We start from the raw sequence: 27,717 nt of genomic DNA on the forward strand, positions 1-27,717 counted from the left end.
GGGCAGTCATTCCCAACATTACTATCAACACCTTCCTGTCCCAGCTCCATAAATGCACCAGCTGCTCTACAATCCTAGGGTAAGTGTAATTGTTAATCTTCATAAACAAGTTCAGAGGCTACCCAGTATCATTGAGTGGGGAGGGGATCAAGGGCAAATTAAAAGAAAAAAAAGAATTGGAGTGGTCTAAAAGAAAGCCCATTAATTCTATTTTAACTGAAATTAGGGCTCTATGAAGGTTAATAGATATAAAAATATCATCAGACAGGAATAACACCCACATGAGTCACTGTGGCATCCAGTTTCTATTCACAAAGAAAAAGCTCCAGTCCATCTTTTAATTTTTTTTTTGAAAAATTCCTGACATTACAGAACTAAACTGAAATGTATTAATAATCCACTCTTACATTTCCATGACAAACAAAAATTCATGAGCCAAAAAAAAACAAAACAAAACAAAAAAAAAACCAAAGGGGGAAAAGCTTATAAAACTAAATATGGATATCTCAGCGTAACTGCTGAACAGAGAAAGGAATTAAAACACTTTAATTAAAAAAATCATGAGTGGATGATAAAGTGTGTAGAAACTGAAAATTTACAAACTATTTAAAACCTGGAATCGCTGACTGTTCAGAAACTACACAGATGGATCATGGGTGGTGGTGAACAGCAGAAAGGGATTATGGATGAATCTGCTCTGTTCTAGCTGCTCCCCATGCCACCTGTCTCCGAGGAAAGCCTGTAAAACAGAAACAAGAATAAATCAGTTTACCTAGCTACAGTCAGTAGTTCATCTCCCCAAGGTATTTTAATGTTTCTTAGACTAACTAGTACTGTGGTGTATAAGGCAGTTTATGTAATACCACTACAACTAAGGTTCCTGAGGTGTTCAAGTTTTACTCTTTGGAAACTGAAAGCATTTCTTGAGAGTATTAGCCTTCAAGGAGCTGATCCTATTATGTGTTTATACTGGAACAGCCTACCAATGTGAAGGAACTTTAAATGTTATACTCCTAACACAAGACATTTAAAAAAAAATAATTTTAACTGCTTAAAGTTACAGGAAGGAGCCAAGAATAGGAACTATAGTGTAGAATTTAATTATTGTTTTCAAGTTTATATTTCATGTCAAATATCAACAAGAAAACAAGTATTTCAAAAAGCTTCAATTCAGTTCCTTAGCTCACTCTTCAAAATCCAAAACTGTGCCAAATTCTCCTTGTAAAACACACCTGGCGCCAGATATGGTGGCACACACCTTTAATCCCAGCACTTGGGAGGCAGAGGCAGGCAAATTTCTGAGTTCAAGGCCAGCCTGGTCTACAGAGTGAATTCGAGGACAGCCAGGACTACACAGAGAAACCCTGTGGGGAGGGGGGAGAGAAACCTGGCTACATACAGTGCCTCTCTACTTGTTTCAAATAGATCATTTAAGGTCCTAGAATACAATTGAGCTTTGAGAGAAAGGCATTCAGTACATTTCACTATCACTGGGTAGCAGCAAAATGCCTCATCTGAAGACTAGAGCTGTCTCAGTTCCATACCATAAGGTTAACTTGCTTAACCTCACAAAGAGCTGACTGACATCCATTTGTGATATTTGGTTAATACCATGAGTACTAAATGTACAAATAGCATAGGGGAAGAGGTATGTCCCAGAAACCAGAGAAGTCATTCTTCAATTAAAAACTGTGTTTTCTTTAAAATCAGAAATTATTTGTCCTGTCTGTTACTACCCTGATGTGCCTAAACATAAAATATACATGTGAGATCTCAAACCATGCAGAGTGAGGATTCTCGTAGGTGAAAAGCAGCATGGAAGGGAATCTTAGTTCTCTCAAAAGGAATGAGGGGTTCAATTAATGAGGACCTGGCCTCCATGTAAAAAATGCCAGAAATGGCAGTGTACACCTGGAATACCAATGCAGGGGAAGTGGAAAGGAGAGCATATAGTTTAATCAAATCAGTAAGCCCAAAGTTCGGTCAAAAAAAAAAAAATCTCAGAAAATGAAAGATGACTGAGGAAAAAACAACTCCTCGTACCCACATATATATGCATGCACACAACTCACATCAGGCCTACAAGGGCTGTGGAGATGGCTCAGTACATACAAGATTTGTCACCCAAGCACAAAGACCTGACTTTAACAAATCCAGTGTTAAAACAGGTATAGTAGATACTGCATGGCATTTGTAGTCCCAGCACATCAACCACAAATCAGAAGCAAAGAAAGAAGAATTCCTAAAAACTGGAAAGTCAGCAGTGATCCAAAGTTCTATCTAAAACTGAGTGGAAGACAATGACTTCCACTTGTGCACTATGGTACATACACAGCCTGGCCCAATACAAGGACCCATGAACAGCAAGAACAAAACACACACAGGAAATCATATTTTACTCCTAGAACCCACATGGTGGCTCACAAATGTCTGTTACTCCAATTCTACAGGATCCAACATTTTCAGGACTCCAAAGGCACTGTATATGTATACTTCAGCAATCTCAATAATATGAGATCAGTTTCAATGTTACCGCCAAAAAAAAAAAAAAAAAAGAAGAAGAAAGTTAACTTTCAATATAACTTGCTAGTTTTTATCCAGAATCTCAAAAAACAACCATACAGGGCAGTAGCACTGTGGACATATAAACAGCGCAAGCGCTTTCTAGTTCTCACTAGAGAACTTATCAGAAATTTAAAGAGCAATGCACTAGAAGTTACAGAGGGAAATCTCAGCCAGAAATACAATGACTTTTGAGATCAGACGCATATAAGTGCACCAGGACCTTAAAATTTTTCACACCAAAAACATTTGTTTAAAATTAGGGTATCAGCCGGGCAGTGGTGGTGCATGTCTTTAATCCCAGCACTTGGGAGGCAGAGGCAGGCGGATTTCTGAGTTCGAGGCCAGCCTCGTCTACAGAGTGAGTTCCAGGACAGCCAGGGCTACACAGAGAAACCCTGTCTCTAGAAAAAAAATCTCAAAGAGATGGTTATACTCATAATTTTAACTCTCTCTCTCCCTCCCTCTCTCTCACACACACACACAAACAACCGTCTGGGGGTGGGAGGAAATCATGACCCAGACTTGGTATATGTGAACAAATGCGTAGAGCTAGTCTGGAATAACACCAGAAACTGAAAAATTAATAATAACAAGCATGAGCAACTATGTCTTTCTGATGTTGTTCAACAATGTTAGCCTAAGGGATGTTTGGGAAAGACCATCAGAAAAAAAAAATCGAGGAGCCAGGCGGTGGTGGCGCACACCTGTAATCTCAGCTCTCTGGGAGGCAGAGGCAGGCAGATTTCTGAGTTCGAGGCCAGCCTGGTCTACAGAGTGAGTTCCAGGATAGCCAGGGCTACACAGAGAAACCCTGTCTCGAGAAAAATCAAATCCAAAAAAACAAAAAAAGAAAAAAGAAAAAAATCTAGGAACCTTCACTGCCTACCAGTAAAGGAAACTCACAATATGTACCTTGGATCAAATGACTTTGTTATCTCCCCCTTTTAGTTTTTAAATGCTAGAAAACAAACCCAGGGCCCAGCAAATATTCTGCCACTGCCTAAGCCTCAAAACCCTTGGAACACCATTTTCTTCTCTTGTGGAAAAACATCTATGGCTTATCTTGGTTTTTAAAAGTTGCTGAGGGCGTGGTCAGATGGCTCAGTGGGAACATTGACTGCTCTTCTAGAGTTCAAATCCCAGCAACCACATGGTGGCTTACAAGCAACTGTATAGCCAGGCAGTGGTAGCTCGCACCTTTAATCCCAGCACTTGTGAGGCAGAGGCAGGTGGATTTCTGAGTTCGAGGCTGGCCTGGTCTACAGAGTGAGTTCCAGGACAGCCAAGTCAACACAGAGAAACCTTGTCTCAAAAAACAAAGCAAGAACAACAACAACCAACTGTATACAAATATGATACCCTCTTGGGGTGTCTAAAAACAGCTACAGTGTACTTACATATAATAAATCTTTGGGGAAAAAAAGTGCGAGGTGTACCTAGGCAGTAAACTACTATATAGCTTTCTGGTCTGGGAGCAAGACCCACCCCAGAAAAAAGGAGAAAACACATATCATGAGCTAAGTGTAGCACTGTGTAAAAGCATATCCCAACAAATAGTACTGACGAATCATTCATAAAGTTTATAATTCTCTTAGGACCTCTTTTCTATTTCCCACTCATAAATTCCCAGAATTCATTCAAATATAAGCATATTATTTCCCACTCATGATACTGTTGCTAGTGACAGGTAGGAAATACAAAGTAAATGAACGTGACTGAGCAATATTTAGAATGAACAACAATCCATCTATAAGCCCTCTTTAGTATCTCAGAAGCATATTTAATGATCCATTAAAGGAATATAGGCAAAAGCTACTTGACTCTGACACTGACCACTGCCCATCTTATGGCTAAAGTCAGTATATACCTTTGAAATGACTACTCACCAGAGTAAAGAGCTCAGACAAAGACACCTCACATTACCGACTGGTGTTAGCAAAGTAAAGAAAACTGTTCTTGACTTAAAAGCTTCTTATCAATAATGAAGGATCATCAGTATTTATACTACTGAAGACCCTTCTACTTGGAAATATTGACAAAGTATTACAAAATTCATGTAGGATACAGAAAATCCCAAGTAGGCTACACAGCCATCCAATCTGACAAGGAACAAATCACAAATCCCCACCCTTCACCCGTCACATCACACAGTGAACTACTGTTCTTACTGTGGCAACTTTATTATAACTAGAAACACAGATTTGGCCAAGAAGGCCAACTGATACCATTAACCATTAAATAATTTAAAGTAAAAAAAAAAAAAAGTATTAAAGGAGAAGCTTTTATTCATCAACACAGAGCCTAACACATTGTTTATATTGCAAGGCAGAATAAAGCTACAAAAATGTGTAGTAACAGAAATAGAGAGTAAGAACTGTGGCTCTAGATAAAGATTTCAATCAACAAGTCAGACTCTGAACAGGCACTGAGCTGTGAAGACCTAACCTAAACAAGTATTACCCCTGCTCCCATCCCCACCCAGTTATCCCCCAAAGTAGTAAAAGAAAATGATCACAAGCTCACAATAATTTGGTTCTCACCAATGTTAACAAAGAAAAACAAAATGAACCAATACTTGAGGAAATGCCAAGATAATCTCACTCAGTAGGGAGAGAATCTCTGCTTCTCGCCTTTCAGTTTGTTAGTTACACATGGCACAGTAGAGGTGGTGGTGGTGGTAGCTGAAGCCCCGGTACCCTTAGCAGCAGACACAACATTTAGAGCCAGGAGAGGGATGGGTTTCATGCCAAGCAGACTGGAGACACAAGGGGCGGTCGGAAGAGGGTTGGGGAGGCTGGAGGGTGCGTCGGAAGTCCCCGCTGTGGCGAGCGAGGGGGTGGTGGTGGAGGAGGAAGAAGAAGAAGAAGGGGTGGAGGGTTGAGAGAGGTTGATGCTGAGGTGATCAGGGATCGTGACGGAGGCTGCCTGGGAGGAGGGTTTAGCGTTTTCTAAACTGTAACAGAGGAAAAAAGGAACAAAAAAAACGGGTGGGTGGAAGGGAAGACCACAATAGGGAAAAAGTACAGGACAAAATCCGCTTCAGTTATATCAGTAACTGCCTTTGGCTGCCATTTAGGAAGATCTAATATCAACTTATAACAAACTTCTATACCTTCTGCCCCACCTTCTAAAATACATATCACTTCCCCCACCCCACCCCTGTCACACACAATCCTGTTCAAAACTACTTTGATAAAGCACAGCAGACAAGAGTGGGAAAAGGAATCATAGAGCACATACTTTCAACTATCTGATAGATTAACCCAACCCAGAAACCAGAGTAAGCCAGTGGCCAAGCCATGGAGGCACAGCTACTACAAAAGCTGAGGCAAATAATTAGAGTCCACACCAGCCTGGGCTACAATAGGGAATAGCCTTTAGGGCAACTTTAAAACCCTCTTTCAAAACAAAATGGACAAAGAATAAGATGGGTGGGAATTGCCTTGCATACACAAAAATCTCTTTAAGTTTAAGTGACAGGATCTGTGTAGCCCAGGTTAGCTTAGAACTGGAGCCTCTTGCCTCAGTCTCCTCAGTGCTACTAGTGTGAATCACCGTGCATGCTTAACACAATTTTTCCTGTAGCTCATATTTACCTATTTACATCTGCATGGCAAATGAACCAAAATATTAAATGGAAGAAGGCAAAAGAAGTCCAAAATAGGTCACTGAATAGACTACAAAGAATATAGCATTTTCAAAGAAAAATGCTGAAAAGAAGGTAGATAAGATGTAGGGAAGCCGTTCTGGTGGAAAGTAGCCTCTTTGTATTAATTGACCATTCCTAGACTTCAGAGTTGAAAATAATCAAGTACTACCAACTTTTGTGTTTGAAAAGCAAAAATATTGTGTTTCTAATACTAAAATAAGGCCCCATATAGTCCTTATCTAAGCCAGAGTTTTAGACAATTGCTGAGATCAGACAACCTACCCCACAAGCCTACTTTGAAGAGCAGAAAGGCTCCTTATAACTATTTAGCTTGTACAGAGCCAGTCCAATTAAGGAATTGTCACAGCAATGAACCACAAAGACACAAATCCCTGTGAATAAAGCTTAGGAGTACAGAAGAAATGCTTTTAAGCCAATAATGAAAATAATAAAACCAGTTTGTTTTTCTTAAACTGGGCCAAGTAGAGAAGATAAAAAGCAGATTTGTGCATCTTCTGGCACTGGTAATAAGGCTTTAAAAAATTCTGATCCAAATCCAATGTTTGCATAGTTTCACTCAGCTGTTTAATTAAAGCAATTCTGCGGTGACTTCAAGTAATGAAGCTCTCTGCCTCCTTACAATGTAGACACTACCTTATTAAAACACCAAAGTCAAATTTAAAATTATAATTTGAGCTATCTCATTTAAGATAAGCTTATCAAAAGCTGAAAGTAACAATTTCTAGCATTATTTTACTACATAAAACTTACCTCCTATGTGAACTAGAAATAAGTTTTTTTTACTAATTAGGCTCTGTATAGTATTACTATTATTTAATTCAATATTAAAAACTTGACATAGTAATAAAACAAAGTATGTCTAGATACAATTTTGTTGTTTTTTTGTTTTTGTTTTTCCTTTCAAGACAGGGTTTCTCTGTGCAGCCTTGGTTGTCTTGGAACTCACTCTAGACTAGCTGAACCTCAAATAGAGGTCCACCTATCTCTGCCTCCCATTTGATGGGGGATTCAAAAGCATGTGCCACCACCGCTGGGCTGATATCACCCTTTTTACAGCATTAGCTCAAAGCACAGACATACAAATATAAAAGACCACCAAAGGCAAATTGACAATGTTTACAACTAGGGATAAGAGGGTCTGGTGTAAATACATAAGCACATCTAACACGAATATAGACTTTATATCCCTAAAACCTTTTCTTAGATTCAGGAACTCTTAATTTTTATGTGGAAGAGAATAAATACAAAAAAGATAATGAGGTCTTCCCGTGTAAGATTAACTAAGTCCATTTGAAAATGTGACTGAAGCAGTGCCTAAGGAACAAACATCCAGTAGGATGCAATGCACACATTTGACTATACACAATTGTCCTACAATTGAGAGTATAGCAACAGAACCTAAATATAAGGAAATAAAACCTGAGGAAGCTGGGCGGTTGTGGCGCAGGCCTGTAATCCCAGCACTTGGGAGGCAGAGTCAGGCAGATTTCTGAGTTCGAGGCCACCCTGGTCTACAGAGTGAGTTCCAGGACAGCCAGGGTACACAGAGAAACCCTGTCTCAAAAGAAAACCAAAATCCAAAAAAAAACCAAAAACCCAAAACAAAACAAAAAAAACCCCAAACCCAAGGAAGTCATTTATGGAAGTTTGAGAATAGGGTGAGCAATAGGATAAAAAAAATACTAATGTATCTAGAGCCCTATGTCTGTGCTTCATTTTTTCACAAATAGAACATACTTGTCATTTGAAAAATGTTTGCAAAATGATGACAGCTATTTCTAAGAAGCTACTTAGATATCTGATTATCCTTAAAAAATTCAACGTGCTTTGAACTCCAAATTCAAAAATGAACTGATCTGTCTACATGATGTGTGAAAACAAGCCAAAGTCAATTGTATTTCAGTGAGCCTGTTATTACTAGAGCACTGTCCTATTCAGCACAGGCATATACCTTTTCCACTGACCCAAAACAACCCAATGAAAACTTACTCTAATCTGGTTGTTTTCTCTGTTACATTAAAAACAGAAGAAAAGCAGAACTTTGTGGGGGAGGGGAAACCCCACACTTGTTACATAATTCCTCCCTCCCTCCCCATTATGTTGACACAGTAAAGCAAAAAGATTGGTCAAACTTACCTGACATTGATTAGATACTGAGCCAAGCTAATGCTGGCAGCAGATCCAGTGATGGTAACCTGCCGATCAGTAGATCCTTCCACTGGGTTTGCAATTTTGATCTGCGCCCCAGACATCTGACGGATCTCATTGATTTTGGCGCCCTGACGCCCGATTATGCAGCCAATCAGCTTGAGAAACAAACAACAAAACAAAGACAAATTAAGAGTTGCACAGCTACACACAAGAATACTATTTACCAATTTTTGTCTAAATTTGCACTCCACAATCCTTTGGTATACTGCTATTAAAACCTTGAATTTTAAAACCTGAAGTTCTCACTTCAATTCCTGTGATTAATTACAAATCAATGCAAACTCCAAGCCAGTTTCTCATCCCAAGGATTAGCTTTTGTTTCTATCCCCACAAATTAACCGGAGCAATATTGAAATCAAGTTGAGTTAGCTACAACTAGATCAACAGTGCCTTCTCTGTTGGGCTGTCAAAAATTTGTGAAATCATCCTTCCACTTTATGATACGAAAAGAATCTCAAATTTGTTTTTGCATTCCAGTACATTTGCATTATCTAGTACTAAAGAGTTAATAATGCCTTAACATGTTAACTGTGGCTTGACTAAGACATTGACTCTATTATAATTTTATTCTAGAACCTAAACAGACCCACTTGTAGAAAGGGCAGATATACTATCACTCTAGAATATCTTCTCCAAAAGCACAAAGTTAAATTCTAATGTTCTTTTGGGGAAAACAGGGATTCACTACATATTTCAAGCTATCAAGCTAACTTGAACTCAGAGTGCTGAGATTAAAGGCACACGCCACCACCCAAGTTCCAGATGCTTTAAGAGAAAAGAAAGACTTACTACAGGACAGAAGAGGTTCTTCTGTCTTTGAAAACTATTTTGTTGTTGTTTTGTTTTTTCTTTCAAGACAGGGTTTCTCCTTATAGCCCTGGCTATCATAGAACTCACTCTGTAAATCAGGCTGGCCTCGAACTCAGAAATCCACCTGCCTCTACCTCTCAAATGCTGGGATTAAAGGCGTGCACCACCACCGCCTGGCTTGAAAACTGTTTACAGTTAATTATATCAATTCTCTCTAGTAAGGTTTCCTTCAGACTTCTAACATAGTTTAATTACACTTACATCATTTGGAATGGTGAGTTCATGAGAAGTAGTTTGAGCAGATGCATCCAAACCTGCTAAAAGACAGAAAATAGCAACAAAATTTAATGCACAGCATTCAGAATCAGTGATCTGCAAATTAAACTAACAGAAGAAAATAAAATGGAAACCCAGCATTGGCTGTTGGGGTTCATCACTAACTCTGAAGCCTCCAAGTAGGAAAGATGGGAGGGGTATCAAAAGTAATGCTGGAAAGATTCTTCTGTACAATCAGAATAGCTGATTTCATGCCATTTCCTGTAAAGCCCAGACTAGTATGTACAAAGATAAAAAGGGGCAAGAGTGTGATATTCTTAAACAGAAGCAAAGTCTAAACATCAAATGCCTTTTCTGATTAAGATTACTGTTGTGTCCTGATTTTATTTTGTCCAATGCTCACTAAAATCAGTGCCAACATTGTTACTGGGTTATCATGGACTCCTGGCACACAAAATTGTTTTCATTATACTGCTACCAGAGTTAACACCCTCCACCTCTATCCTCCTGAACTAGACTTAAAAGACCCAATAGATAAAATGGTAATCTGTTTGAGGGAAATTTATTTCTCCAGATTTATTGTGTCTTTTGCTCTAATTATTCTGTCTTTTGTTTTGTTTTCCAAAGAAAAAAAGAAAAAAAGAAAAAAAAAAAAAAAGAAAACCAATCCCATCACAAATTCCCCTACCATTCATAAGAACACCAGGACTAGGCCACTAGGGCTGGCTAACTCTTCACCATTCTTTCTAGTCCTGCCTCAACTACATTTTTAGAAGGTGGTTGGCCAGATCCATCAAGGGACCCTAAGGGGCACCAGGCCCACCCCTTTGCTCTCTCAGCTCCTCTCTGCCATATGTGCATGTTGCTGGTATGTTTTATGGGCAGTGAAACAAGACTCCCACCAGTTTATTAATAACAGTAGAATACTACAGATTTTTTTTTTTAATCATTACCCCAATAGCCTTTCACCTCTGGAGAGCTGGATTCAATGCCTGTTAAGATACAAGTGAAAATGAGTTTGGTGGTCTCATTCTAACCCTATCGGACAAGTTATTCCTTATATATAAAATTTAAAAAAAAAAAGCCCCAAATCAAAACAAAGCAAACAAAAAATACACTACACAATTTGGAACAATTGGATTGTCTCTACCCAAGTCTTGTGAATACCTGGTGGAGAAAAAGGGGATGCTAATCAGATCAAGGTGGCCACTATCAGGATTGGTCACAAGAAATATCAGCCTACCCTTTTCCTGACAAGCATCCCCAGACCTCACCCCAAACCTTCCAGGGAATTTTACTGTTTTATAATTAACTCACCCCAAATGAAAATCATGTTAACAAACACATTACCTCCTTTAGCCATAGTAGGTCAAGTTTAAACCAGCATATGCTGGATGATAATGAATTTTGTTTTAAATAGTTGTCAAGCTGAGACCTTGGGACTGGCCTCTATCTTGTACTACACCTGACAGAAATAACACTGAGTTATCCATACCACTGAATCCGGTGTTGCCATGGGTCATGGGAAAATGAGACTGTTGCATTGCCAACTGGTGCAGCTTGGTCAACTGCATGAAGGAAACAGGAGAGATGAGCATTAGAAGGGTAATCTAGTCAGGACTCAAGCACACTCAGATGTGAAAATGCATATGGCTCCTGATTCCCAAAGTTGAATCTACTATTCCAAATATAACATAGGATAAGAATGGGGCTTACAGTACAATCCAGAGGACAGGCAGAATATGACAGGTAAAAGTTAGAAATAGAAAGGATGTCAGTATACCACAGATGAATGCATTTGGGGTATGTGAAAAAGAAAGCAGTAATACCAGCCCAACTATTATCCCCTGTGGACTGTTTAATGGAGGTATATGCAGCCATTGCCAACGGTTGCCCCAGGGACAAGCACAGACAGGCTAGAAAAACAAACTGTGCAGTGGTGCTAGGGAAGACACACCATGCAGGGTTCTACCAGTACTGGGAAAAGGGAAGGAGTTGAGGGGGGCAGGGAGACTGCAAGGAGGAGAGAAGTTTAACAAGAAACCAAACTGGGCTTAGTCCCCAACAAATATTTTTCCAATTATCTTATATGTAATACTCATAGATAATTGTCCTAACTGGTGATAAAATAATCCCTTAACCAGTCTATTTCACTCCTCTCCTAGGGGCTTCCACTAATCAAGAACCAAACCCAACTTTCAAAGTCTACTGCTTGGCACCTGAAAGGATTAGTAAATATAAAAGAAGCGTGCGCAAGAACAAAAAAAAAAAAAAAAAAAAAGGACAAAAATCCAAACACTAGCACTCTAAAATAAGAAGTTCTTTAATAAAGTTTGAACTGAAGTCTAACAACCAGTTTCGTAGCTTCCTTATATAAATAAACCCTCAGCACCTAAAGGCAAATCCATCCTCCCACTTGCCCAAAGAAATTACTTAAGGGAAGCACACTTCACTGACAGTTTAAATTGTGCCAAGATATTAACAACATACTATGGATACATAATTTCTAGGGGTTTTACATTCAAAGGCAAACAAATTGGTACTGTGAGGTTCACCTTTTAAGCCATAACACCACAAATGTTCAAGACCCAACTTACTCCTGCCTAAGGAGAAAGGATTCAGACAATTTTGGATCGAGAGGGAATTTTTCAAAATAAATGAAATAAAAACTTACATCTGGCTGTGGAATGGCATACTGTCCTTGAATGGTATAGGCCTACAAAAGGAGGAAAACAGTTCCTATTAAACACCAATCATGGACAGCAACCCAATGTGGGGGGAAGACAAGTTTTCAACTAGCCAGGAAGCCAGAGTTGAACTAGAGAAAGGGAGGCCCAGGGACTGAGGCAGTAGATGAAATCTCTCAATTGTCAGCCCTGAGCTGGCCTTCTTTGAGTCCCAAATACAGTATTAACTTTTTTCCAGGGATCCTCTAAGAAGGATATAAGGATATGCAAATTCTCTTTAAGCAAAATATACATATTTGCTTTTTAACAAAAAATGTAGAAAATAAAAATTAAAGCAATTCCTTGACTGACCAATCCCGCCACGCTATATATTCAATACAAGATAGTAATCATATAATAAATAAATGATTTGCATCTACACAAACCTGCACGGCATGTATTCAAACACTGCCTATGAACTTAAGTGCACTAGAAGCTAGCTAGGTCTCTAACACTAGGGACCTGACCACAGAAGCATTGGGGGCAGGGAGTGGGAGAGGATAATTTGTTAAATCCTGTCTTTGCCCACCCACCTGCATAAAAGGTACTTGCAGCTCCCACTGTGCCCTCCTCCCCACACCAGATTCTCCCAAAAAGGGAGCTTGGTCTTTTAGGCAATAACGGGGAGTTGGGGGGGAGGGCAAGGAGGAAAGGAATAAAAGAAGGGATGGGGGAGAAGGTGTAGCTGGTTACTTAACACAATGTGAAGTTCCTCACATCACAGTGCACAGTAGCCATTACCCCCAAAAGCACACCCAGGTAGGGGTGGGAAGGTGAAAATGGGATGGGAGGAGTGGGAGAGGGAAAAGAGGGATTGAATAACAACAAAAAAAAAAAAGTTTAAAAAAAAAAAGTTGGTGTTACCATCTGGTGGGCTACGCGGCCTGTGTGAAATGAGGTGGGGAGGTCAGTCCAGGTCCCCGTGGACAGGTGGTGTCCACAGCACAAAAATCACCAGCGCCACTCGCCCCCCGTGTGTTGGCAGTCTCGGCTGAGGCGGAAGGATTGAGTGAGCCTTGGAGACTGAACATCCCCTCTCACCTCTAGAGGTGGTCCCTCCAGGTCAGGGTTGAGGCACATGGACGGGGTGGTGTGGGGAAAGCTCGCACTGTCGCTGCCTGTGCTGTACCTGTCCTGTGGATAAATAGAGGATTTCAGTCTCCAGGGCTGTCAATCCGGCACCTTGTCACCAGCATGAAATTCACACCAAAAAAAAGTTGTTTATTTTTCTCTTGTTTCCTTTAAAAAGGAGCTCACAACACAGATTTGAAACGAGCTGTAATCAGTGAATTAAAAAAGAAAAATTACCTAGTGGCAGATGACACTGCACAATTGGGTTTTCAGTAAAAGTGAGGGGTGAGGAAAGAGAGCTGATGCCAGGTCTTGGTCACTGTAGGATTAACTTTAACCCCTACAGAGCCCACTTTGTAACAGAAGACACAGGTCCATCTCTGGACACTGTATGAACTGGTCCACTTATAAAAAAGCCCATGGGAATGACCCATAACAGGGCAAGTGATGGAAGAAGCAGTAAGCTTTTAGAGGGCAGTTAACTGAATAAGGGGAGGGAGGGTGGGAAGCAAAGAGGTACAAAGGGAGAGGAGTGATGGGAATGAAGATAAGGAAGAAGGACAGACTGTCGTGCAAAGGATTGGTGGGTGACACAGCACTGGAGAACTTAAGAGTTCTATGAGAAAAGGGATGACGCCTAAGGCTAACCCTCCTGTCTACAATGACTGAGCTGCTGCTAATCTTGCCCCAGTACTTATATTGACAGCCCTGACAAACCTGTTAAAAACAAAGCTAATGCTAAAAGTTCTAACACATCTCAATATAACACTGCAATATGACTACTTGGAAAACTCTTAGCAAGACATAAACTTGTTCACTTTCATTCTATTTCAATAAAATGAGGAATCAACTCCAAGTTGATGCTTTCCCCTTTCAAATGGTTTTCAAATACAAATAAAAAATATAAGTAGTTAAGCATAAATGCTTTTAAATAGGGTAGCCCCAAGTGGCAAAGGTCACTATTTTAACCTGAACTTCAGTATTTTAAAAACTGGTTTACCTATTACTCAAGAAAACACTAACCTTCAAAATACACTATTATCATGACCTTCATCAATCTTCTCATACAACTCTAACTTTAGAATAAACTGTTAAGGATAAATGAGGCATTGAGAATGCTTTGGTGTTCTCACACTACAGCCCAGTATGTTCTCCCCATCCTATGCTCCTCTTACTCCAGTTGATTTCAATTATACCATGGGGTTTCAAACCAGTGTTTAGGAGGTTAAGACTCTGGGGAACAACAAACTGGAGTTTGGGGGATAAAAGGGTAGGAGTAGGGGAGGTGAGGTGAAGGGGTGGGAAAATTTGTAGGACACTCAAATTTAGGACCTGATCTCATCATGCCCCCATCCCATTTGAAACCACCATCCAGCATTTCCAGAGGTCAAACTCCTTTGCTATCATTACTTAGACCTCCATCATTCCACACATACAAAACCGTAGATGGGATGGTTGATATAGGGATGACACTGGAGGAATTTAACTCTAATCCAAACCACCTTAAATCAGCAACCAATTTCTGAGTGTCTACAAAACTTCCATTGCCTGCTAAAAATAAGGTCTTGGCATTCAAAACTTTCTTCAATAAAAAAAACAAAAACAAAAGCAAATCAAACTATGGCCAAAAGTACAAGTTTTCAGCAAGCATGCAAAGTAGCTTGGTGTGCTGCTGGCAAAGTTGATATTTAAAATATAATCTTCCTTCACTCTAGCCCACCAGTAAGTGTTTTCTTACCTGACCACCTGCAAAGATGACTGGAGAACTGGAGGGCTTGGGCCGGTACGGGATGGTCACGCCCTTCGGGGGGGACTGGGAGAGAGTCAGAGGGGAAAAAAACAAAAAGAGATAAGGTTTCAAAACTGCTTCAGCTGTGTGGCTATAGCACACACAGGTCAGTTAAATAAAAACTATTCTTTCCAGCCCCTTACTTAATAAGTTGTAGATGATTGGTTGTCTTTAAAAAGCAAGAAGAAAGTTTATGGATTAGTATGTTGGCTCATACTAATTCTCAACGACAAGGTTTTGAAATAATTTTAATCATGATTTCCACACTTGTAAATACATGTAATTCACACACAAAAAGATATGTGTAGAAGAGATATATGGTAATTTTTAGGATCTCACATTTTTGTTATTTAAGACATAAAGGCACAGTTGGATATGAAATTCATAAATGGTTCAGTGACAAAAAAAATTTTTTTATGATTCATATGGCCATCTCTAATTCAAGAGATCTAATTTGCATCATTTTTTTGCTGCAGAATATACAGCAGGACTTCATAATTCACTCAGAAATCCCATCATTGATAGTTTTCCTATAAATATTGTTTTGAATATATCCTGCTTCAAAATGAAAAAAAATAGAGAATGTATCAATGTCAAGAAATTCAAAAGGTTAGTTAGTGTTTCAAAACTCCGGAAGTCCTTATATTCTATCTTCCCCTACCCACACTATTATTAGACCATTCTGAACTACAAGACAACTGCTTTCTAGCAGATCCTATCTGCTAAATCCAATCTGCTAGATCCAGTCTGCTCACAGACTAAGATACATCAAAACCTTGGAGAAGGAATATATGAACTCAGGGAACAACTTTACCCACCGCTACTGATAAGCCTCTTAACAGTTTCCACTAATTCTCGTCTTACTAAATATAGATCAGTCTCCCCTGCCCCTCACCCCCCCCCTACACCCTCTGAGAATCACCCCCACCACCAGCATGAGCCTGAGGGCTTACCTCCAACATGACCACGCAGATCTGTTTGACACACTCAATGATGGATTGCGGAATGCCAGCAATGGTGATTGCCCGCTCAGTTGAGTTGGGGAGCATATCCCCTGCCACCTGGACCTGAGCCCCTGTACTCTTTAGGGTAAAAGGAAATTTAAAAAAAAAAGAAGAAAAAAAAAAATCAGAAAATCTGTTCAATTCCTTCCAATATCAGCTTCAGAATAGATCCTTATTTCCACCCTTTCTCATTTCCCATTCTTCCTTACTCCAGATACTACTAACTTATTAAAGTTAAGTTAAAAATAAAATAACCTCTGAGAGACAAGAATAAATCTGAGTAACAGCCTACATTTAACCTGTACTCAGAAAAAAAGTCCTTTCTATACAGCTTACTCTTACCCAGTAATGAAAGGTTTGTGGGTCAAACAAAGTCCTCTAAATATCAACCCGTTCATTCTCTTATTGAGCAAATATTCTCCTCAATCCCGTTGCCAGATACCACTCCAAGTACTCATCAAAAGAATATCTTAAACTGGTGATTACACTTATAATCTTATCACTGAAAAGGTCAAAGATGAAAACACGTTTGTAACCAGCCTGGCATATAGTGAGAGACTATCTCAATAAACTTAACTAAAACCACCTTTCCCCACACCCACAAGCACTTATTCCTGCACCAAAACAACAAGCCGGGTGGTGGTGGCACACGCCTGTAATCCCAGCACTCTGGCAGGTAGAGGCAGGAGGAATTCTGAGTTCAAGGCCAGCCTGGTCTACAGAGTGAGTTCTAGGACAGCCAGGGCTATACAGAGAAACCCTGTCTCGAAAAAACCAAATCCAAAAAACCAAACAAAAACAAAAACAACAATCCTGTACAAAGACTTCAAAATATTCCGACTAGTTTTGGAACCATTTAGTAACATTTCATTTAGACATGAAAAATGTCATAAAAAGCTGATAAGGAAAAGGGAAATAGAGACTGTCTTTAAAAAAAGAAAAACAAATAGGTAGGGAAATGCCAGCATGATAGATCAAGAGGTAAAAATGTCTGTTGACAAGCCTAACTTATATTTAATCTCTGGTGGACTCACAGAGTAGAAAAATAAAACCAAGACCTGCAAGTTGTCCTGACCAAGCAAGTGTATCCTCTCTCCCTCCCCCAACCCCCACAAAATGTAATAAAGTGTTTCAAGGGGGCATGTTGTATCTTCCTTAAATTACCAACACCTAAGATGTAGAGGCAGGAGGATCTCTGCATTCACAACCAGCCTGGTCTACAAAAATGAGTTCTAGGCAGCCAGGTCTACATAGTGAGTAAGTCCTACTATAACATTTTTAATTATTATTTTAAGGGAATGGAAAAATGGCTAGGACTATTTGTTGCTATTGCTGGGGACCTGGGTTTAGTTCCCACTACCAGCATGGAGCTCACAACCATCTATAACCCCATTCCAGGAAATCCATCTCTTTTCTGAATTCCACTGATAACTGGCACATAAGTAGTATATATACATACATACATACATACATACATACAGGCAGGCAGGCTAAAAGTTTACACATAAACCTATTAAATTCTTTTAGGCTTAGAGATGACTCTGGATTTACAGCATATATTGTTCTTGTAGACTGGAGAGATGGCTCAGCAATTAAGAGCACTCACTGACTGGTCTTCCAGAGGTCCTGAGTTCAATTCCCAGCAACGACATGGTGGCTCACAACCATCTTGTCATGGAATCTGATGTGCTATTGTGGTGTGTCTGAAGACAGCTACAGTATACTCATATATATGTAATATATAAATATATATAAAATAAATTCTTTAAAACAGAAGACGTCGATGACGACCTGGATTCAATTCCTAGAACCCACAAAAGTTCACTCCCAATACATGAAAACTCCAGCCAAGGGCTGCAAAAACCTAATTCACATGCAAGAGGCAAACATATATACACACAACTCAAAATAAATCTACAAGTGGCTCATGACTTTAATCCCAGCACTAAGAAGGTAGAGGCAGGATGCCCTAAGTGCAAGGCCAACCTAGTCTATAGAGTGAGATCCAGGACAGCCAGGGCTACAGAAAAACCCAGTCTCAAAAAAAATCAAAATAGGGCTGGAGAGATGGCTCAGCGTCTGAGAGTACTGACTGCTCTTTCAGAAGTCCAAGGTTCAATTCCCAGCAACCATATGGTGGCTCATAACCATCTGTAATTGCATACTGTATCCTCTTCTGGTATGCCTGAAGACAGCAACAGCATACTCACATATATATGATAAATAAACCTTAAAAAATAGGGCTGCTGAGATGGCTCAGCAGTTAAGAGCACTAACTATTCTTCTGAAGGTCTTCTGAGTTCAAATCCCAACAACCACATGGTGGCTCACAACCATCAGTGATGAGATCTGACACCCTCTTTTGGTGTGTCTGAAGACAGCTACAATGTACTTACATATAACAATAAATAAATCTTTAAAAAACAAAAATAGCCGGGCAGTGGTAGCGCACACCTTTAATCCCAGCACTTTGGAAGCAGAAGCCAGCCTGATCTACAGAGTGAGTTCCAGGGTAGCCTGGGCTACCCAGAGAAACCCTGTCTTAAAAAACCAAAAAAAGAAAAAAAAAATTTTAGTGGTTCAGTAGGCATAAACATTTGAAACCCAATCTTCATCTACCCACCAAAGTTAGATACCAGTGAACCCACAGCCACATGTGCTTATATAATATACTAAGTAATTACAATTAATGGGAATAGGTATAAAGAAGATGGGTCAGCTGGGCGGTGGTGGCCCACTCCTTTAATCCCAGCACTCAGGGAGGCAGAAGCAGTGGGATTTCTGAGTTCAAGGCCAACCTGGTCTACAAAGTGAGTTCCAGGACAGCCATGGCTACACAGAGAAACCCTGTCTTGAAGAAAAAAAAATATCCAAAAACAAACAAACAAACAAAAAAACCAAGAAAATGCTTGTAGCACAAGAACCAAGAACACTCGAAAAAGCAAGGGAGGGGGTTTACATTTGTGACCTTAAGACTTGAAGACAAACAGGAGAATCCCTGGAGGTGGGAGGTGTTAGCCAACAAGCTTGGCCAGGGGGGAAAACACAAACACACACACACACACACACACACACCCAAACAAAACTAAAAACAGAGCATATGTGGGGAGGGGGAACTAAATGGAAAACCATGGGTAAACAGTGAGGTCTTGTCCCAAAAAAGAATAGCAACTATATGCCAAAAAAACTGGGACAAGCTGGGCAGTGGTGGGCCTTTAATCCCAGCACTTGGGAGACAGAGGCAAGATTACTTAGTAAATGTATATAAGGTCCAGAATAGTATAGGTTAGTAACAGCATAGCTTTAATTTAAAAATTAAAGCAGGGTACAGAGTAGTGTACTGGCATGTAGCTCAGTAAAGGAACATCCACCTAGCATCTGTAAGGCCCTACATATTAACCTAGTACACCACAAAATAAAATTTGTTTTTTTTTAATTAACTTTAATACCATCACACTATAGTCTTCATGGGATGTTAATCATGATCGGGGAGGTGTCCTATGGAAGCAGTACAAGGGTTCAACATACTTGCTAAGCAATCTACTCTACAAAAGGACCAAAATATAGACACTCTTTTTTAATCCCACTCTTTTGTTGTTGTTGTTGTTTGTTTGTTTTTTAATTGAGGGGATTTCATTGTATATCCCTGGCTGGCCTGGAACTTGCTGCATAGATCATTCTAACCTCAAGCTAACCCTCTTGCCTTTCTTTCCAAGTGCTGGTATTAAAGGTATGTACCACCACACCTGAATCCATCTTTTATTTTTTAGATAGTCTCCTAAACTTCCCACAGTAAACTAGCCTAGGAGTTTCCCTTTTCAGTCTCTTATGTCCTAAGATTACAAACCTGCATTACCATCAATCCCCTCTTAAATCTTCACAACAAATGCTAACCTTTTCTAGTCCAAACACAATTTGGTATGGGTATGTGTAATGGTGTACACATTCAGGAAACAAAGGTAAGTGGTTCTCATAGAGATTACATAGTCAGGACAATCAAGGCAAAAATAAAAACAAAAAAGGCAAAGAGATATTTGAAAACAAACACCAACCTCTCTTATTTCCTTGATCTTGCAACCACCTTTTCCAATAAGAGAGCCACACTGACTAGCAGGAACCACCAGTCGTAAGGTAACCGGGGGTCTACTGGCAGCTGTGCTATTGGTCATAGAGCTGCTTATGTCCTGTTAAAAAAGAAAACTGCTTAAAACACCAAAAAGATAAATAGATATGTATATATACTTGAAAGCCTTATCTTCCATAAAATAATTACTAACTCTTGAACTTAGGGATATGTATGTACCATAACTATATCAAACTGTGAAGATCACATTTTGGGCCCAATGTGTTAACACTGTTTATACTTCAGCACTCACAAAGAGAAGATCTGGAGTTACAGGCCAGTAGACACAAAACTATAACCACCTTTTCCAATAAGAGAGCCACACTGACTAGCAGAAATCACCAGCCATAACATAACTGGGGGTCTATTAGCCTAAATAAAAGAGGACTGGGAATTTTGCTCACAAAACAGAAAAAGGAACTGTAGAAGCAGCTACAAACTTTTCTTCACAGCAAGGGTACAGAGAAAAGCAACACTTTCAATATGCTGACCTTTGTTCCATTTGGTTTAGAAGCACGGCTTAGCAGTAAAGTAATTGTCTAGCATGCATGAAACCAAACATTCTAATCCTATTACCAAATTTTTGTTTTGTTTTGTTTTTTTCGAGACAGGGTTTCTCTGTATAATCCTGGCTGTTCTGGAACTCCGCTCTGTAGACCAGGCTGGCCTCGAACTCAGAAATCCGCCTGCCTCTGCCTCCTAGAGTGCTGGGATTACAGGTGTGCGCCACCATCACCACCCAGCCTCAAAAAATTTTAAAAAGTAGAGTCAAGGGACTGAGATCTCGAGATGGCTCTGAGGGTAGAAAGCTTGTGCAAGCAATAAGGACTGGAAATCAGGTCAGATCCTCCAGCACCACCCACATAAAAACCTGGGTATGGCCGGGCGGTGGTGGTGGTGGTGGTGGTGCACACCTGTGATCCCAACACTCTGGGAAACAGAGGTAGGCGTGGATTTCTGAGTTGGAGGCCAGTCTTGTCTACAGAGTGAGTTCCTGGACAGCCAGGGCTATACAGAAAAACAAACAAAAAACCTGGGTATGACTATGCATGCTCATAATCCCACCACTGGATATGGAAACACACCTGTCCTAGGAACTAGAAGGCTGACAAGATTCCAGTTCAATCAAAGACCTTTTCTCAAAGCTGGAAAGCACAATGCAATAGAAAACATCTGATATCACACAATGTAACCAATTTCAAACTAAATATCCTCTTACAAAATCAACATAAAGAGAGGGCTGGAGGGATGGCTTAGCAGTTAAGAGCACTTGCTGCTCTTCCGAAAGTTGAGTTCAATTCCCAGCAACCACATGGTGGGGCTCAGAACCATCTGTCATAGGATCTGATGCCTTCTTCTGGCGTTACTCATATACAAATAAATCAATCTTTAAAAAAAAATAAAGTTGTTTAAAGGTCTGTGTGTGGTGTTTTTGCAGTGCTAGGCCTCCTATATGCTTACCACATGCTCTCTACATCTTAATCTATACCAATTAACTCATTTTCAACTTCCCCCATAGCAATAAACAAACATAAACCACTCTAAAAACACTGAAATCACGTTATCTAAAATGCTTTAAAATAAAAGTTTTGGAGTTAGCAACAGATGAATTGAAGTCTATGCTTAGCCAGGCATAGTGGGGTACATGCTTTTAATCCTGGCAATGGGAGGCAGAGGCAGGTAGATCAGAGTTCTAGGGCAGCCAAAGATATACAAAAACAGCCCCTATATAATATGCATGATGCCTTTGGTTCTATTCCAGCAAAGCAAACAAAAACCCTCTATTGATAGGTTTTCCAGTATAACTGTATCCTAAACCATCCCACTTTATATTGTTATAACCATTAATATATTGAATATAGTATGTGCTCAGGTTAGAGAACAGTTTGTGCAAGTTAATTTTTTCCTTACACTATATGGGTCCCAGGAACTAAATTAATGACAGTTGTGGGACAAGTGCCTTTACTTGATTAATCAACTTACCAGCACAGTAATTAATTCATTTTTAAAAATGTTTTTTGATAGACGAATTCTCTGTGTAACCCTGGCTGTCCTGGAATCCACTCTACAGATCATGTTGGGTCTCTAACTCGCTATGTATGTGATATTGGTTAGCTTTCACATAGGCTAGAAAATAAATAAATCCACTTCTCTACCTAGTTATCATGTGCCAGTGAGGTGTGTCAACTGCTTACTTACATAGTGAAGAACCTTTTTCTTCTTTTGATATAGGGTCTCAACTATGTAATCCCCGCTGGCCTTAAACTCAGAACTGTCTGCAACAGTCCCCTAGTACTGGTGGGATTAAAGATGTGTACTACCACTCCAAGCCTATTACTTTAAGAATAATAGCATATATTTCTAACTATTCTTTTAAGCTGCAAATTCTGGAGGTTAAAATATAACATTTCTGACCTGAACAAGGATAAGATTTAAAGGAGCAGTAAGCAGCAACTAAACAGCACTTTTCCGCCTATGGTATCAATTGCACAATTAAGTAAACAGCAATACAGCAAGGAGGATGAAGCTGAACACATGACTTAAGACAACAGTTGTCCAGCCTCTCAAAGTATTGTAGGGAAAAAGAACTGCCTTCTAACAGAACCAGTAATGGTTATTTTGCTTCTAGTAACCTAAAGCTTTACCTCTTAACTCTTAATACAGTATTATCTATTATAGATTAAAATCCAACAGCACACTGGGTTTGTAAAACGTTCTAGTTTTTCAGCAGGATCCTAATTTCAAAAAAAAATTCACATTAAGTTCATTCAACTGTAAAGAAAGCAACTGCACATCTTTGAAACAATGACTAAAAACATTTTAAATGGCAAAACTAGAAAGGATAACATATATCTCCATGTAATCTCAATACTTAGGAGCCTAACCCACAAGTATTGAAGGTAATCTGGACTGCTAGTTATGCTAGACTTAAAAATGAGACCCTTATCTCAAAAAATAAAAATACTAAAACAAAACCATACATACCAAAAGGGGTGTGTGTGTTAAGAGAGGGCTTGGTGGTTAAGAGCAGTAACTGCTCTTTCAAATAAACCAGATTCATTTCCCACCAGTCATGTAACAGCTCACACCCAGAGTCTACAACTCCAGTTCCAGGGCTTCTGACACCCTCCATAAACATACATTATGAACACAGAATAAAATTATATTTAAAAGTCAGAGCTGGGCAGTGGTGGAACACACCTTTAATCCCAGCACTTGGGAGGCAGAGGAGGCGGATTTGAGTTCGAGGCCAGCCTGATCTACAGAGTAAGTTCCAGGACAGCCAGCGCTACACAGAGAAACCCTGTCTCAGAAAAAAGGAAGGAAGGAAGGAAGGAAGGAAGGAAGGAAGGAAGGAAGGAAGGAAGGAAGGTAGGTAGGTCAGGGCTAGAGAAATGGCTCAGCACTTATAAGCACTGACTGCTCTTCCAAAGGTCCTGAGTTCAAATCCCAGGAACTACATGGTGGCTCACAACCATACTTACTGAGATCTAATGCCCTCTTCTGGATTTTCTGAAGACAGCTACAGTGTACTTACAAATAAATAAATAAATCTTTAGAAAAGTCAGCTGAGGTTATAGCCCAATTACTTAACATGCTTTTGAATTTTATTTTTTTATGCCTAGTATGGGGGGAGGGGGCCAATCTTAACGATCCAACAAACCTCTTCCAGTTTGTCAATGATCATAGCAAAGGCTTTGAAGATGGCATTAGTCGGTCCAGCCAAAGTGATAATTCTCTCAGGACAATTCCCTTCTGAGATGTTGATACGTGCACCACTCTAGAAAGAAAAACAAGTAATTTTAATCGATAAAAACAACTAAACTTGTACAGAATAGTCTGTCCTAGATATCACAGCCAAGAAGCTGGCTACATGAAGGAACATTTCAAATACTGCTCTACTTGTCTTCAACCTACTGCATATGCCTTATGTTTTTAGGACTTGACACAAAACTCATTTCTATCATACTATTTGTTATTACAAATTAGCTAGAAAATTCTTTCCTTTTTTTGAGCTCTTCCCCCTGTAATCTCACACAGACCTTTTTAAGGGTTTTCCAAGGCTACCAATCCCAATGTTCCTTTCATCTTACCTCCTCTCGCATCTTCTTAACAGATTCTCCTTTCTGTAAGAGGAAAAGTCAAGCATGAGCTCCAACTGCTATTTCAGCCCAGACTGACATAACAGGAATTAATGTTGAAGTGTAACTGTCTTACCTTTCCGATGATACTGCCAACTTCCTGCAATGGAGAAATTCCAGTGTTAAGAAATTTAGAGTTCATCATAATGAAAAGAAAATTCTAAGTGTTCAGCTAACCAAGTACTATGTTAACTACAAATCCAAAGAAATAATTTAAGAATTGAGGGGAGTCACTTATTCCTTTCTTCCCATAAAACTTCATACTGAAGCTATCAAAGAAATGAAAATAATCAGTGATTAAATTCCACAACTATAATATGTAGAGGCCTAAGTTAGTTCAGTGATATTTACCTAGATATCCTGAGTTCAATCTTCAGTACCACCGAAAATCCAAAACAAAATCTTCCAAAATTAAGCTACAGTAACATACACCAAAATGCCTTACCAAGCAGCTATGTCTTTTGGCTCTAACCACTTGTTAAGTCTTTTTTGCTCTCTGAGGCTTCCTAGTAAAAGCTGTCCATTTTCCCACAACACTCCATTAGAAAAGAGTGCTAAAGCCAGATGTCCCACAGTGCTAATCTGATGAGCTCCAAGATGCTTGTCTCCTTTTCCTGGCCCCTCCCGTAGCAGTTACTATGACCCAATTTTCCAAGCTGGTGCATACCTTTCCGTGCATAAGTAGTCTGATGGTGAGAGTGACATTTAATCCACCTTCAATCACACCGGTGTCCATGTCTAGCAGTTACAGGGAGCTGGACTTTGAGTGGTCAAGTCTTTGGTCACTGGTGAGAAAGCCAAAAACTGAATGTAAGCATGACCAAAATAAGAGGGGAAAAATAAAGAGTAATTCCTTTCCAGTTATTTTCACTTTGCCATTTTCAGTTTTATCTAATTGACTCTAAGTGTTAGCCTATCAGACTTGTAAACACTCCCAGCACAACACTTTTAACACTTACAGATCAGGTTTTGTTTCCAGTATGCTCATTAATGATAGGGTTTCCACTGATGCTTGAGATGAAAAAGATTTGACCATTCCCCTGGCAATGGTTCTAAGAGAACTGCTTAAGTGCAAAAAGTTGTCCTTCAGCTGAGTAAGTTTTGAAAGGACTAAATAACAGCTGGACAAACTTTTAACAACAATGAGGACAAATTCAACTTGCTCTCTACTGGACAGCATTTAGAAGTGAGGATAGAGTATAGCAAATGTACTTAGTATAGAAATTTATAAAATTGAGATATACTTATCTCAAAAGTTGATGGATACCAAATGATTTTGAAATGATTTAGTTCAAATATGTTGGTAGTGGTACCTGTATAGTTTCAGCACTTTAGAAGTTTTGACAGGATTGTTTTAAGTTCAAGGCTACCTTGGACAACCTATTGAGAACCAAGTGCAGCTGTCACAGTGTAACACAAAATAACAATAAAAATAACTTCATTCATGAGTCTCACTGAAAAAAGTATTATTGAAGATACATTTCACAACTGAAATTTAATTCTGTACATCTCAGTTCTTTTCTCCCATTCTTCCTCTAATCAATTTGAGAAATTTCTCTTGTGCTTGTATGTTAACTTTGACTATCACACAATTAAAGTCTTTTAAGTCTCAAATTTTCTTCCAACAAAAACTTAGAACTAAAATATTACTTATTTGCTTTATCAGTCATAATAGAGTGCCAAGAAGCCCCTTTGTACATATCCTCTGAAACAACATTGAAATAACTACTTATATAGACAAAGAACTTGCATTTTGATGTTTTTGCTTTTAATGCTTTTAACACCAAACACTGAAAGTTCCAAGAGTCTCAAGCCCTGAAATTTCTCCAATAGCATGGCAAGTATTCACTCCTTCAAATCAGTTATCAATGATTTCTCTCCTACAACTAATTTTGTCCCTTCACAGTCAGTTTTTCACTTTGCTGTAAACACACACAATACATATACTGTTGAGGTTTTTTTTTTTTTTGTTATCGTTTGGTTGAGACAGGGCCTCACTATGTTGCCAAAGACTGAATGGAACGGTCTATTAACACCAGGCTGGCTCCAAACTCAAAGACCCACCTGCCTCTGAATCCTAAAGTCCATACTTTAAAGCACTTTAAAGTGGCTGTCACACCACTCTCTATAATGCAAACTATCTTCTGGTTACTCCAGGATGTTAAGTGATTATATAAATGCATCCCTAAAGCACATCAGTTCACTATTTCCAGAAACAAGTTAATTGCTGTCAAAAAACTCGCAAATCAACATTTCATACATGGAAAAACAATGCTTATTCACTGAGTCTGAAAGATTAACACCCCCTCTTATACTTTAGTTTTCACTTCCCCACTCAGATATATTAATCACTTTAGAAAAAGCGTTATACAAGTTCAAAAGGCAAAGAAACGAAAAACGTAGTTACAAATCCATTTCTTAAGTAAAGCATGAAGATGCATTTTTTTTAACTCCAAGCTGTGTAAGTAATCTGAGAAACCTGTCAATTCCTCTCCTGAGTAGGTCAATCTACGTGTACCCCATCCTGGGAATCCAGCTGTTAATCCTGCAGTCAATTACCCCTCTATAAATAGCTCGGTCTGGTTTATAGCGGCAGGCATTTTGTAATTTCAAAATTCGTTACCCGAGAGAACGTCAGAGTAACTCGGTAACAGGGAGTCCGCCTACCCTTTAACTCTGCAGCTCCCCACTCCCCTCCCCCGCCCCGGTCATCCAAGCATTTTCCACATAAAAAAAAAAAAGTTCCCCCCCTTCCCTTCACTGGGATGGGGGTGAATAAACGGTTCGGTCAGGGGGGGGCGCTGCGACCCAGGGGGAGGGGCCGGACAAGTAGCGCCTCCTCGTGTGTCTGCGCCAGCGCCTGACCCCCGCGGGGAGCCGCGCTCACCCGCCCCGCCAGCAAGCCGGCCATCGCCTCCCCCACCCCCCTCAACTAACAAATCCACCGCCGCCCCTCCTGCCGTGCGCGCGCCCTCCCTGACTCCTGCGCAGCCGCCACCGGGAGGGGGGGGGAGGGGGGCAGGCTTTGCGCGAGGCCTACTAGGCCGCGCTGGAGCCAGGGCCTCGCGTGAATGGCCGGGCAAGCAGAGTGAAGTAGTAGACGCTCACGAGGAACTACGAGAGGCCGAGGCTCCAGAACGGGACCGGAGTCCGCCAAGAAGGATGTCAGGAGAGGAAACAGAAGCTATTGCCGGGGGCAGAGAACAAAATTTTAAGCTTACCTGGAGACGCGAGTCGACTGAGGGGAAAAGGGGAGCGGGCGGGAAGGGGAAGGGCGGGAGGCCGGGGGCGGAACAATAGGGGCGGGCGGGAAGGCGAGGGGGGCCCCGC

General features: G+C 40.0%; 1 protein-coding gene across 19 annotated transcripts; it reads right to left on the bottom strand.

Annotated features, from left to right (window-relative positions):
• Positions 1–529: 529 nt before the first annotated feature.
• Pcbp2 (poly(rC) binding protein 2) lies at positions 530–27,717 on the bottom strand. 19 transcript variants are annotated; one of them, XM_052161811.1, is made up of 15 exons: positions 27,609–27,714; positions 25,055–25,172; positions 24,464–24,487; positions 24,340–24,372; positions 23,910–24,026; positions 20,175–20,306; positions 16,072–16,200; positions 15,068–15,154; positions 13,300–13,392; positions 12,207–12,248; positions 11,028–11,100; positions 10,486–10,524; positions 9,518–9,570; positions 8,372–8,541; positions 530–739 (listed from the first exon to the last, which is right to left on the bottom strand). In XM_052161811.1, exons 2-15 carry the CDS (start codon positions 25,121–25,123, stop codon positions 703–705), a joined length of 1,098 nt encoding a protein of 365 aa, XP_052017771.1. In that variant the 5' UTR covers positions 25,124–25,172; positions 27,609–27,714; the 3' UTR covers positions 530–702. The 19 variants fall into 19 exon arrangements, with proteins under 19 accessions (XP_052017771.1, XP_052017770.1, XP_052017773.1 ...); XM_052161810.1 differs by having other exon boundaries at positions 9,518–9,573; XM_052161813.1 differs by having other exon boundaries at positions 15,068–15,142; positions 27,609–27,713.

The sequence above is a fragment of the Apodemus sylvaticus genome, chromosome 17, assembly GCF_947179515.1.
Source record: "Apodemus sylvaticus chromosome 17, mApoSyl1.1, whole genome shotgun sequence".
Lineage (NCBI taxonomy): Eukaryota > Metazoa > Chordata > Mammalia > Rodentia > Muridae > Apodemus > Apodemus sylvaticus.

Excerpts from the sequence above, each read along its gene's own strand:
- Pcbp2 (XM_052161829.1), bottom strand. The coding sequence starts at position 25,123 with ATGGACACCGGTGTGATTGAAGGTGGATTAAATGTCACTCTCACCATC. Across the intron at positions 20,307-23,909 it reads TCATTGACAAACTGGAAGAG|GACATAAGCAGCTCTATGAC; the intron begins GTTTGTTGGATC and ends CTTTTTTAACAG. Across the intron at positions 9,574-10,485 it reads AGAGGTGAAAGGCTATTGGG|CAGGTTTGGATGCATCTGCT; the intron begins GTAATGATTAAA and ends TCTGTCTTTTAG.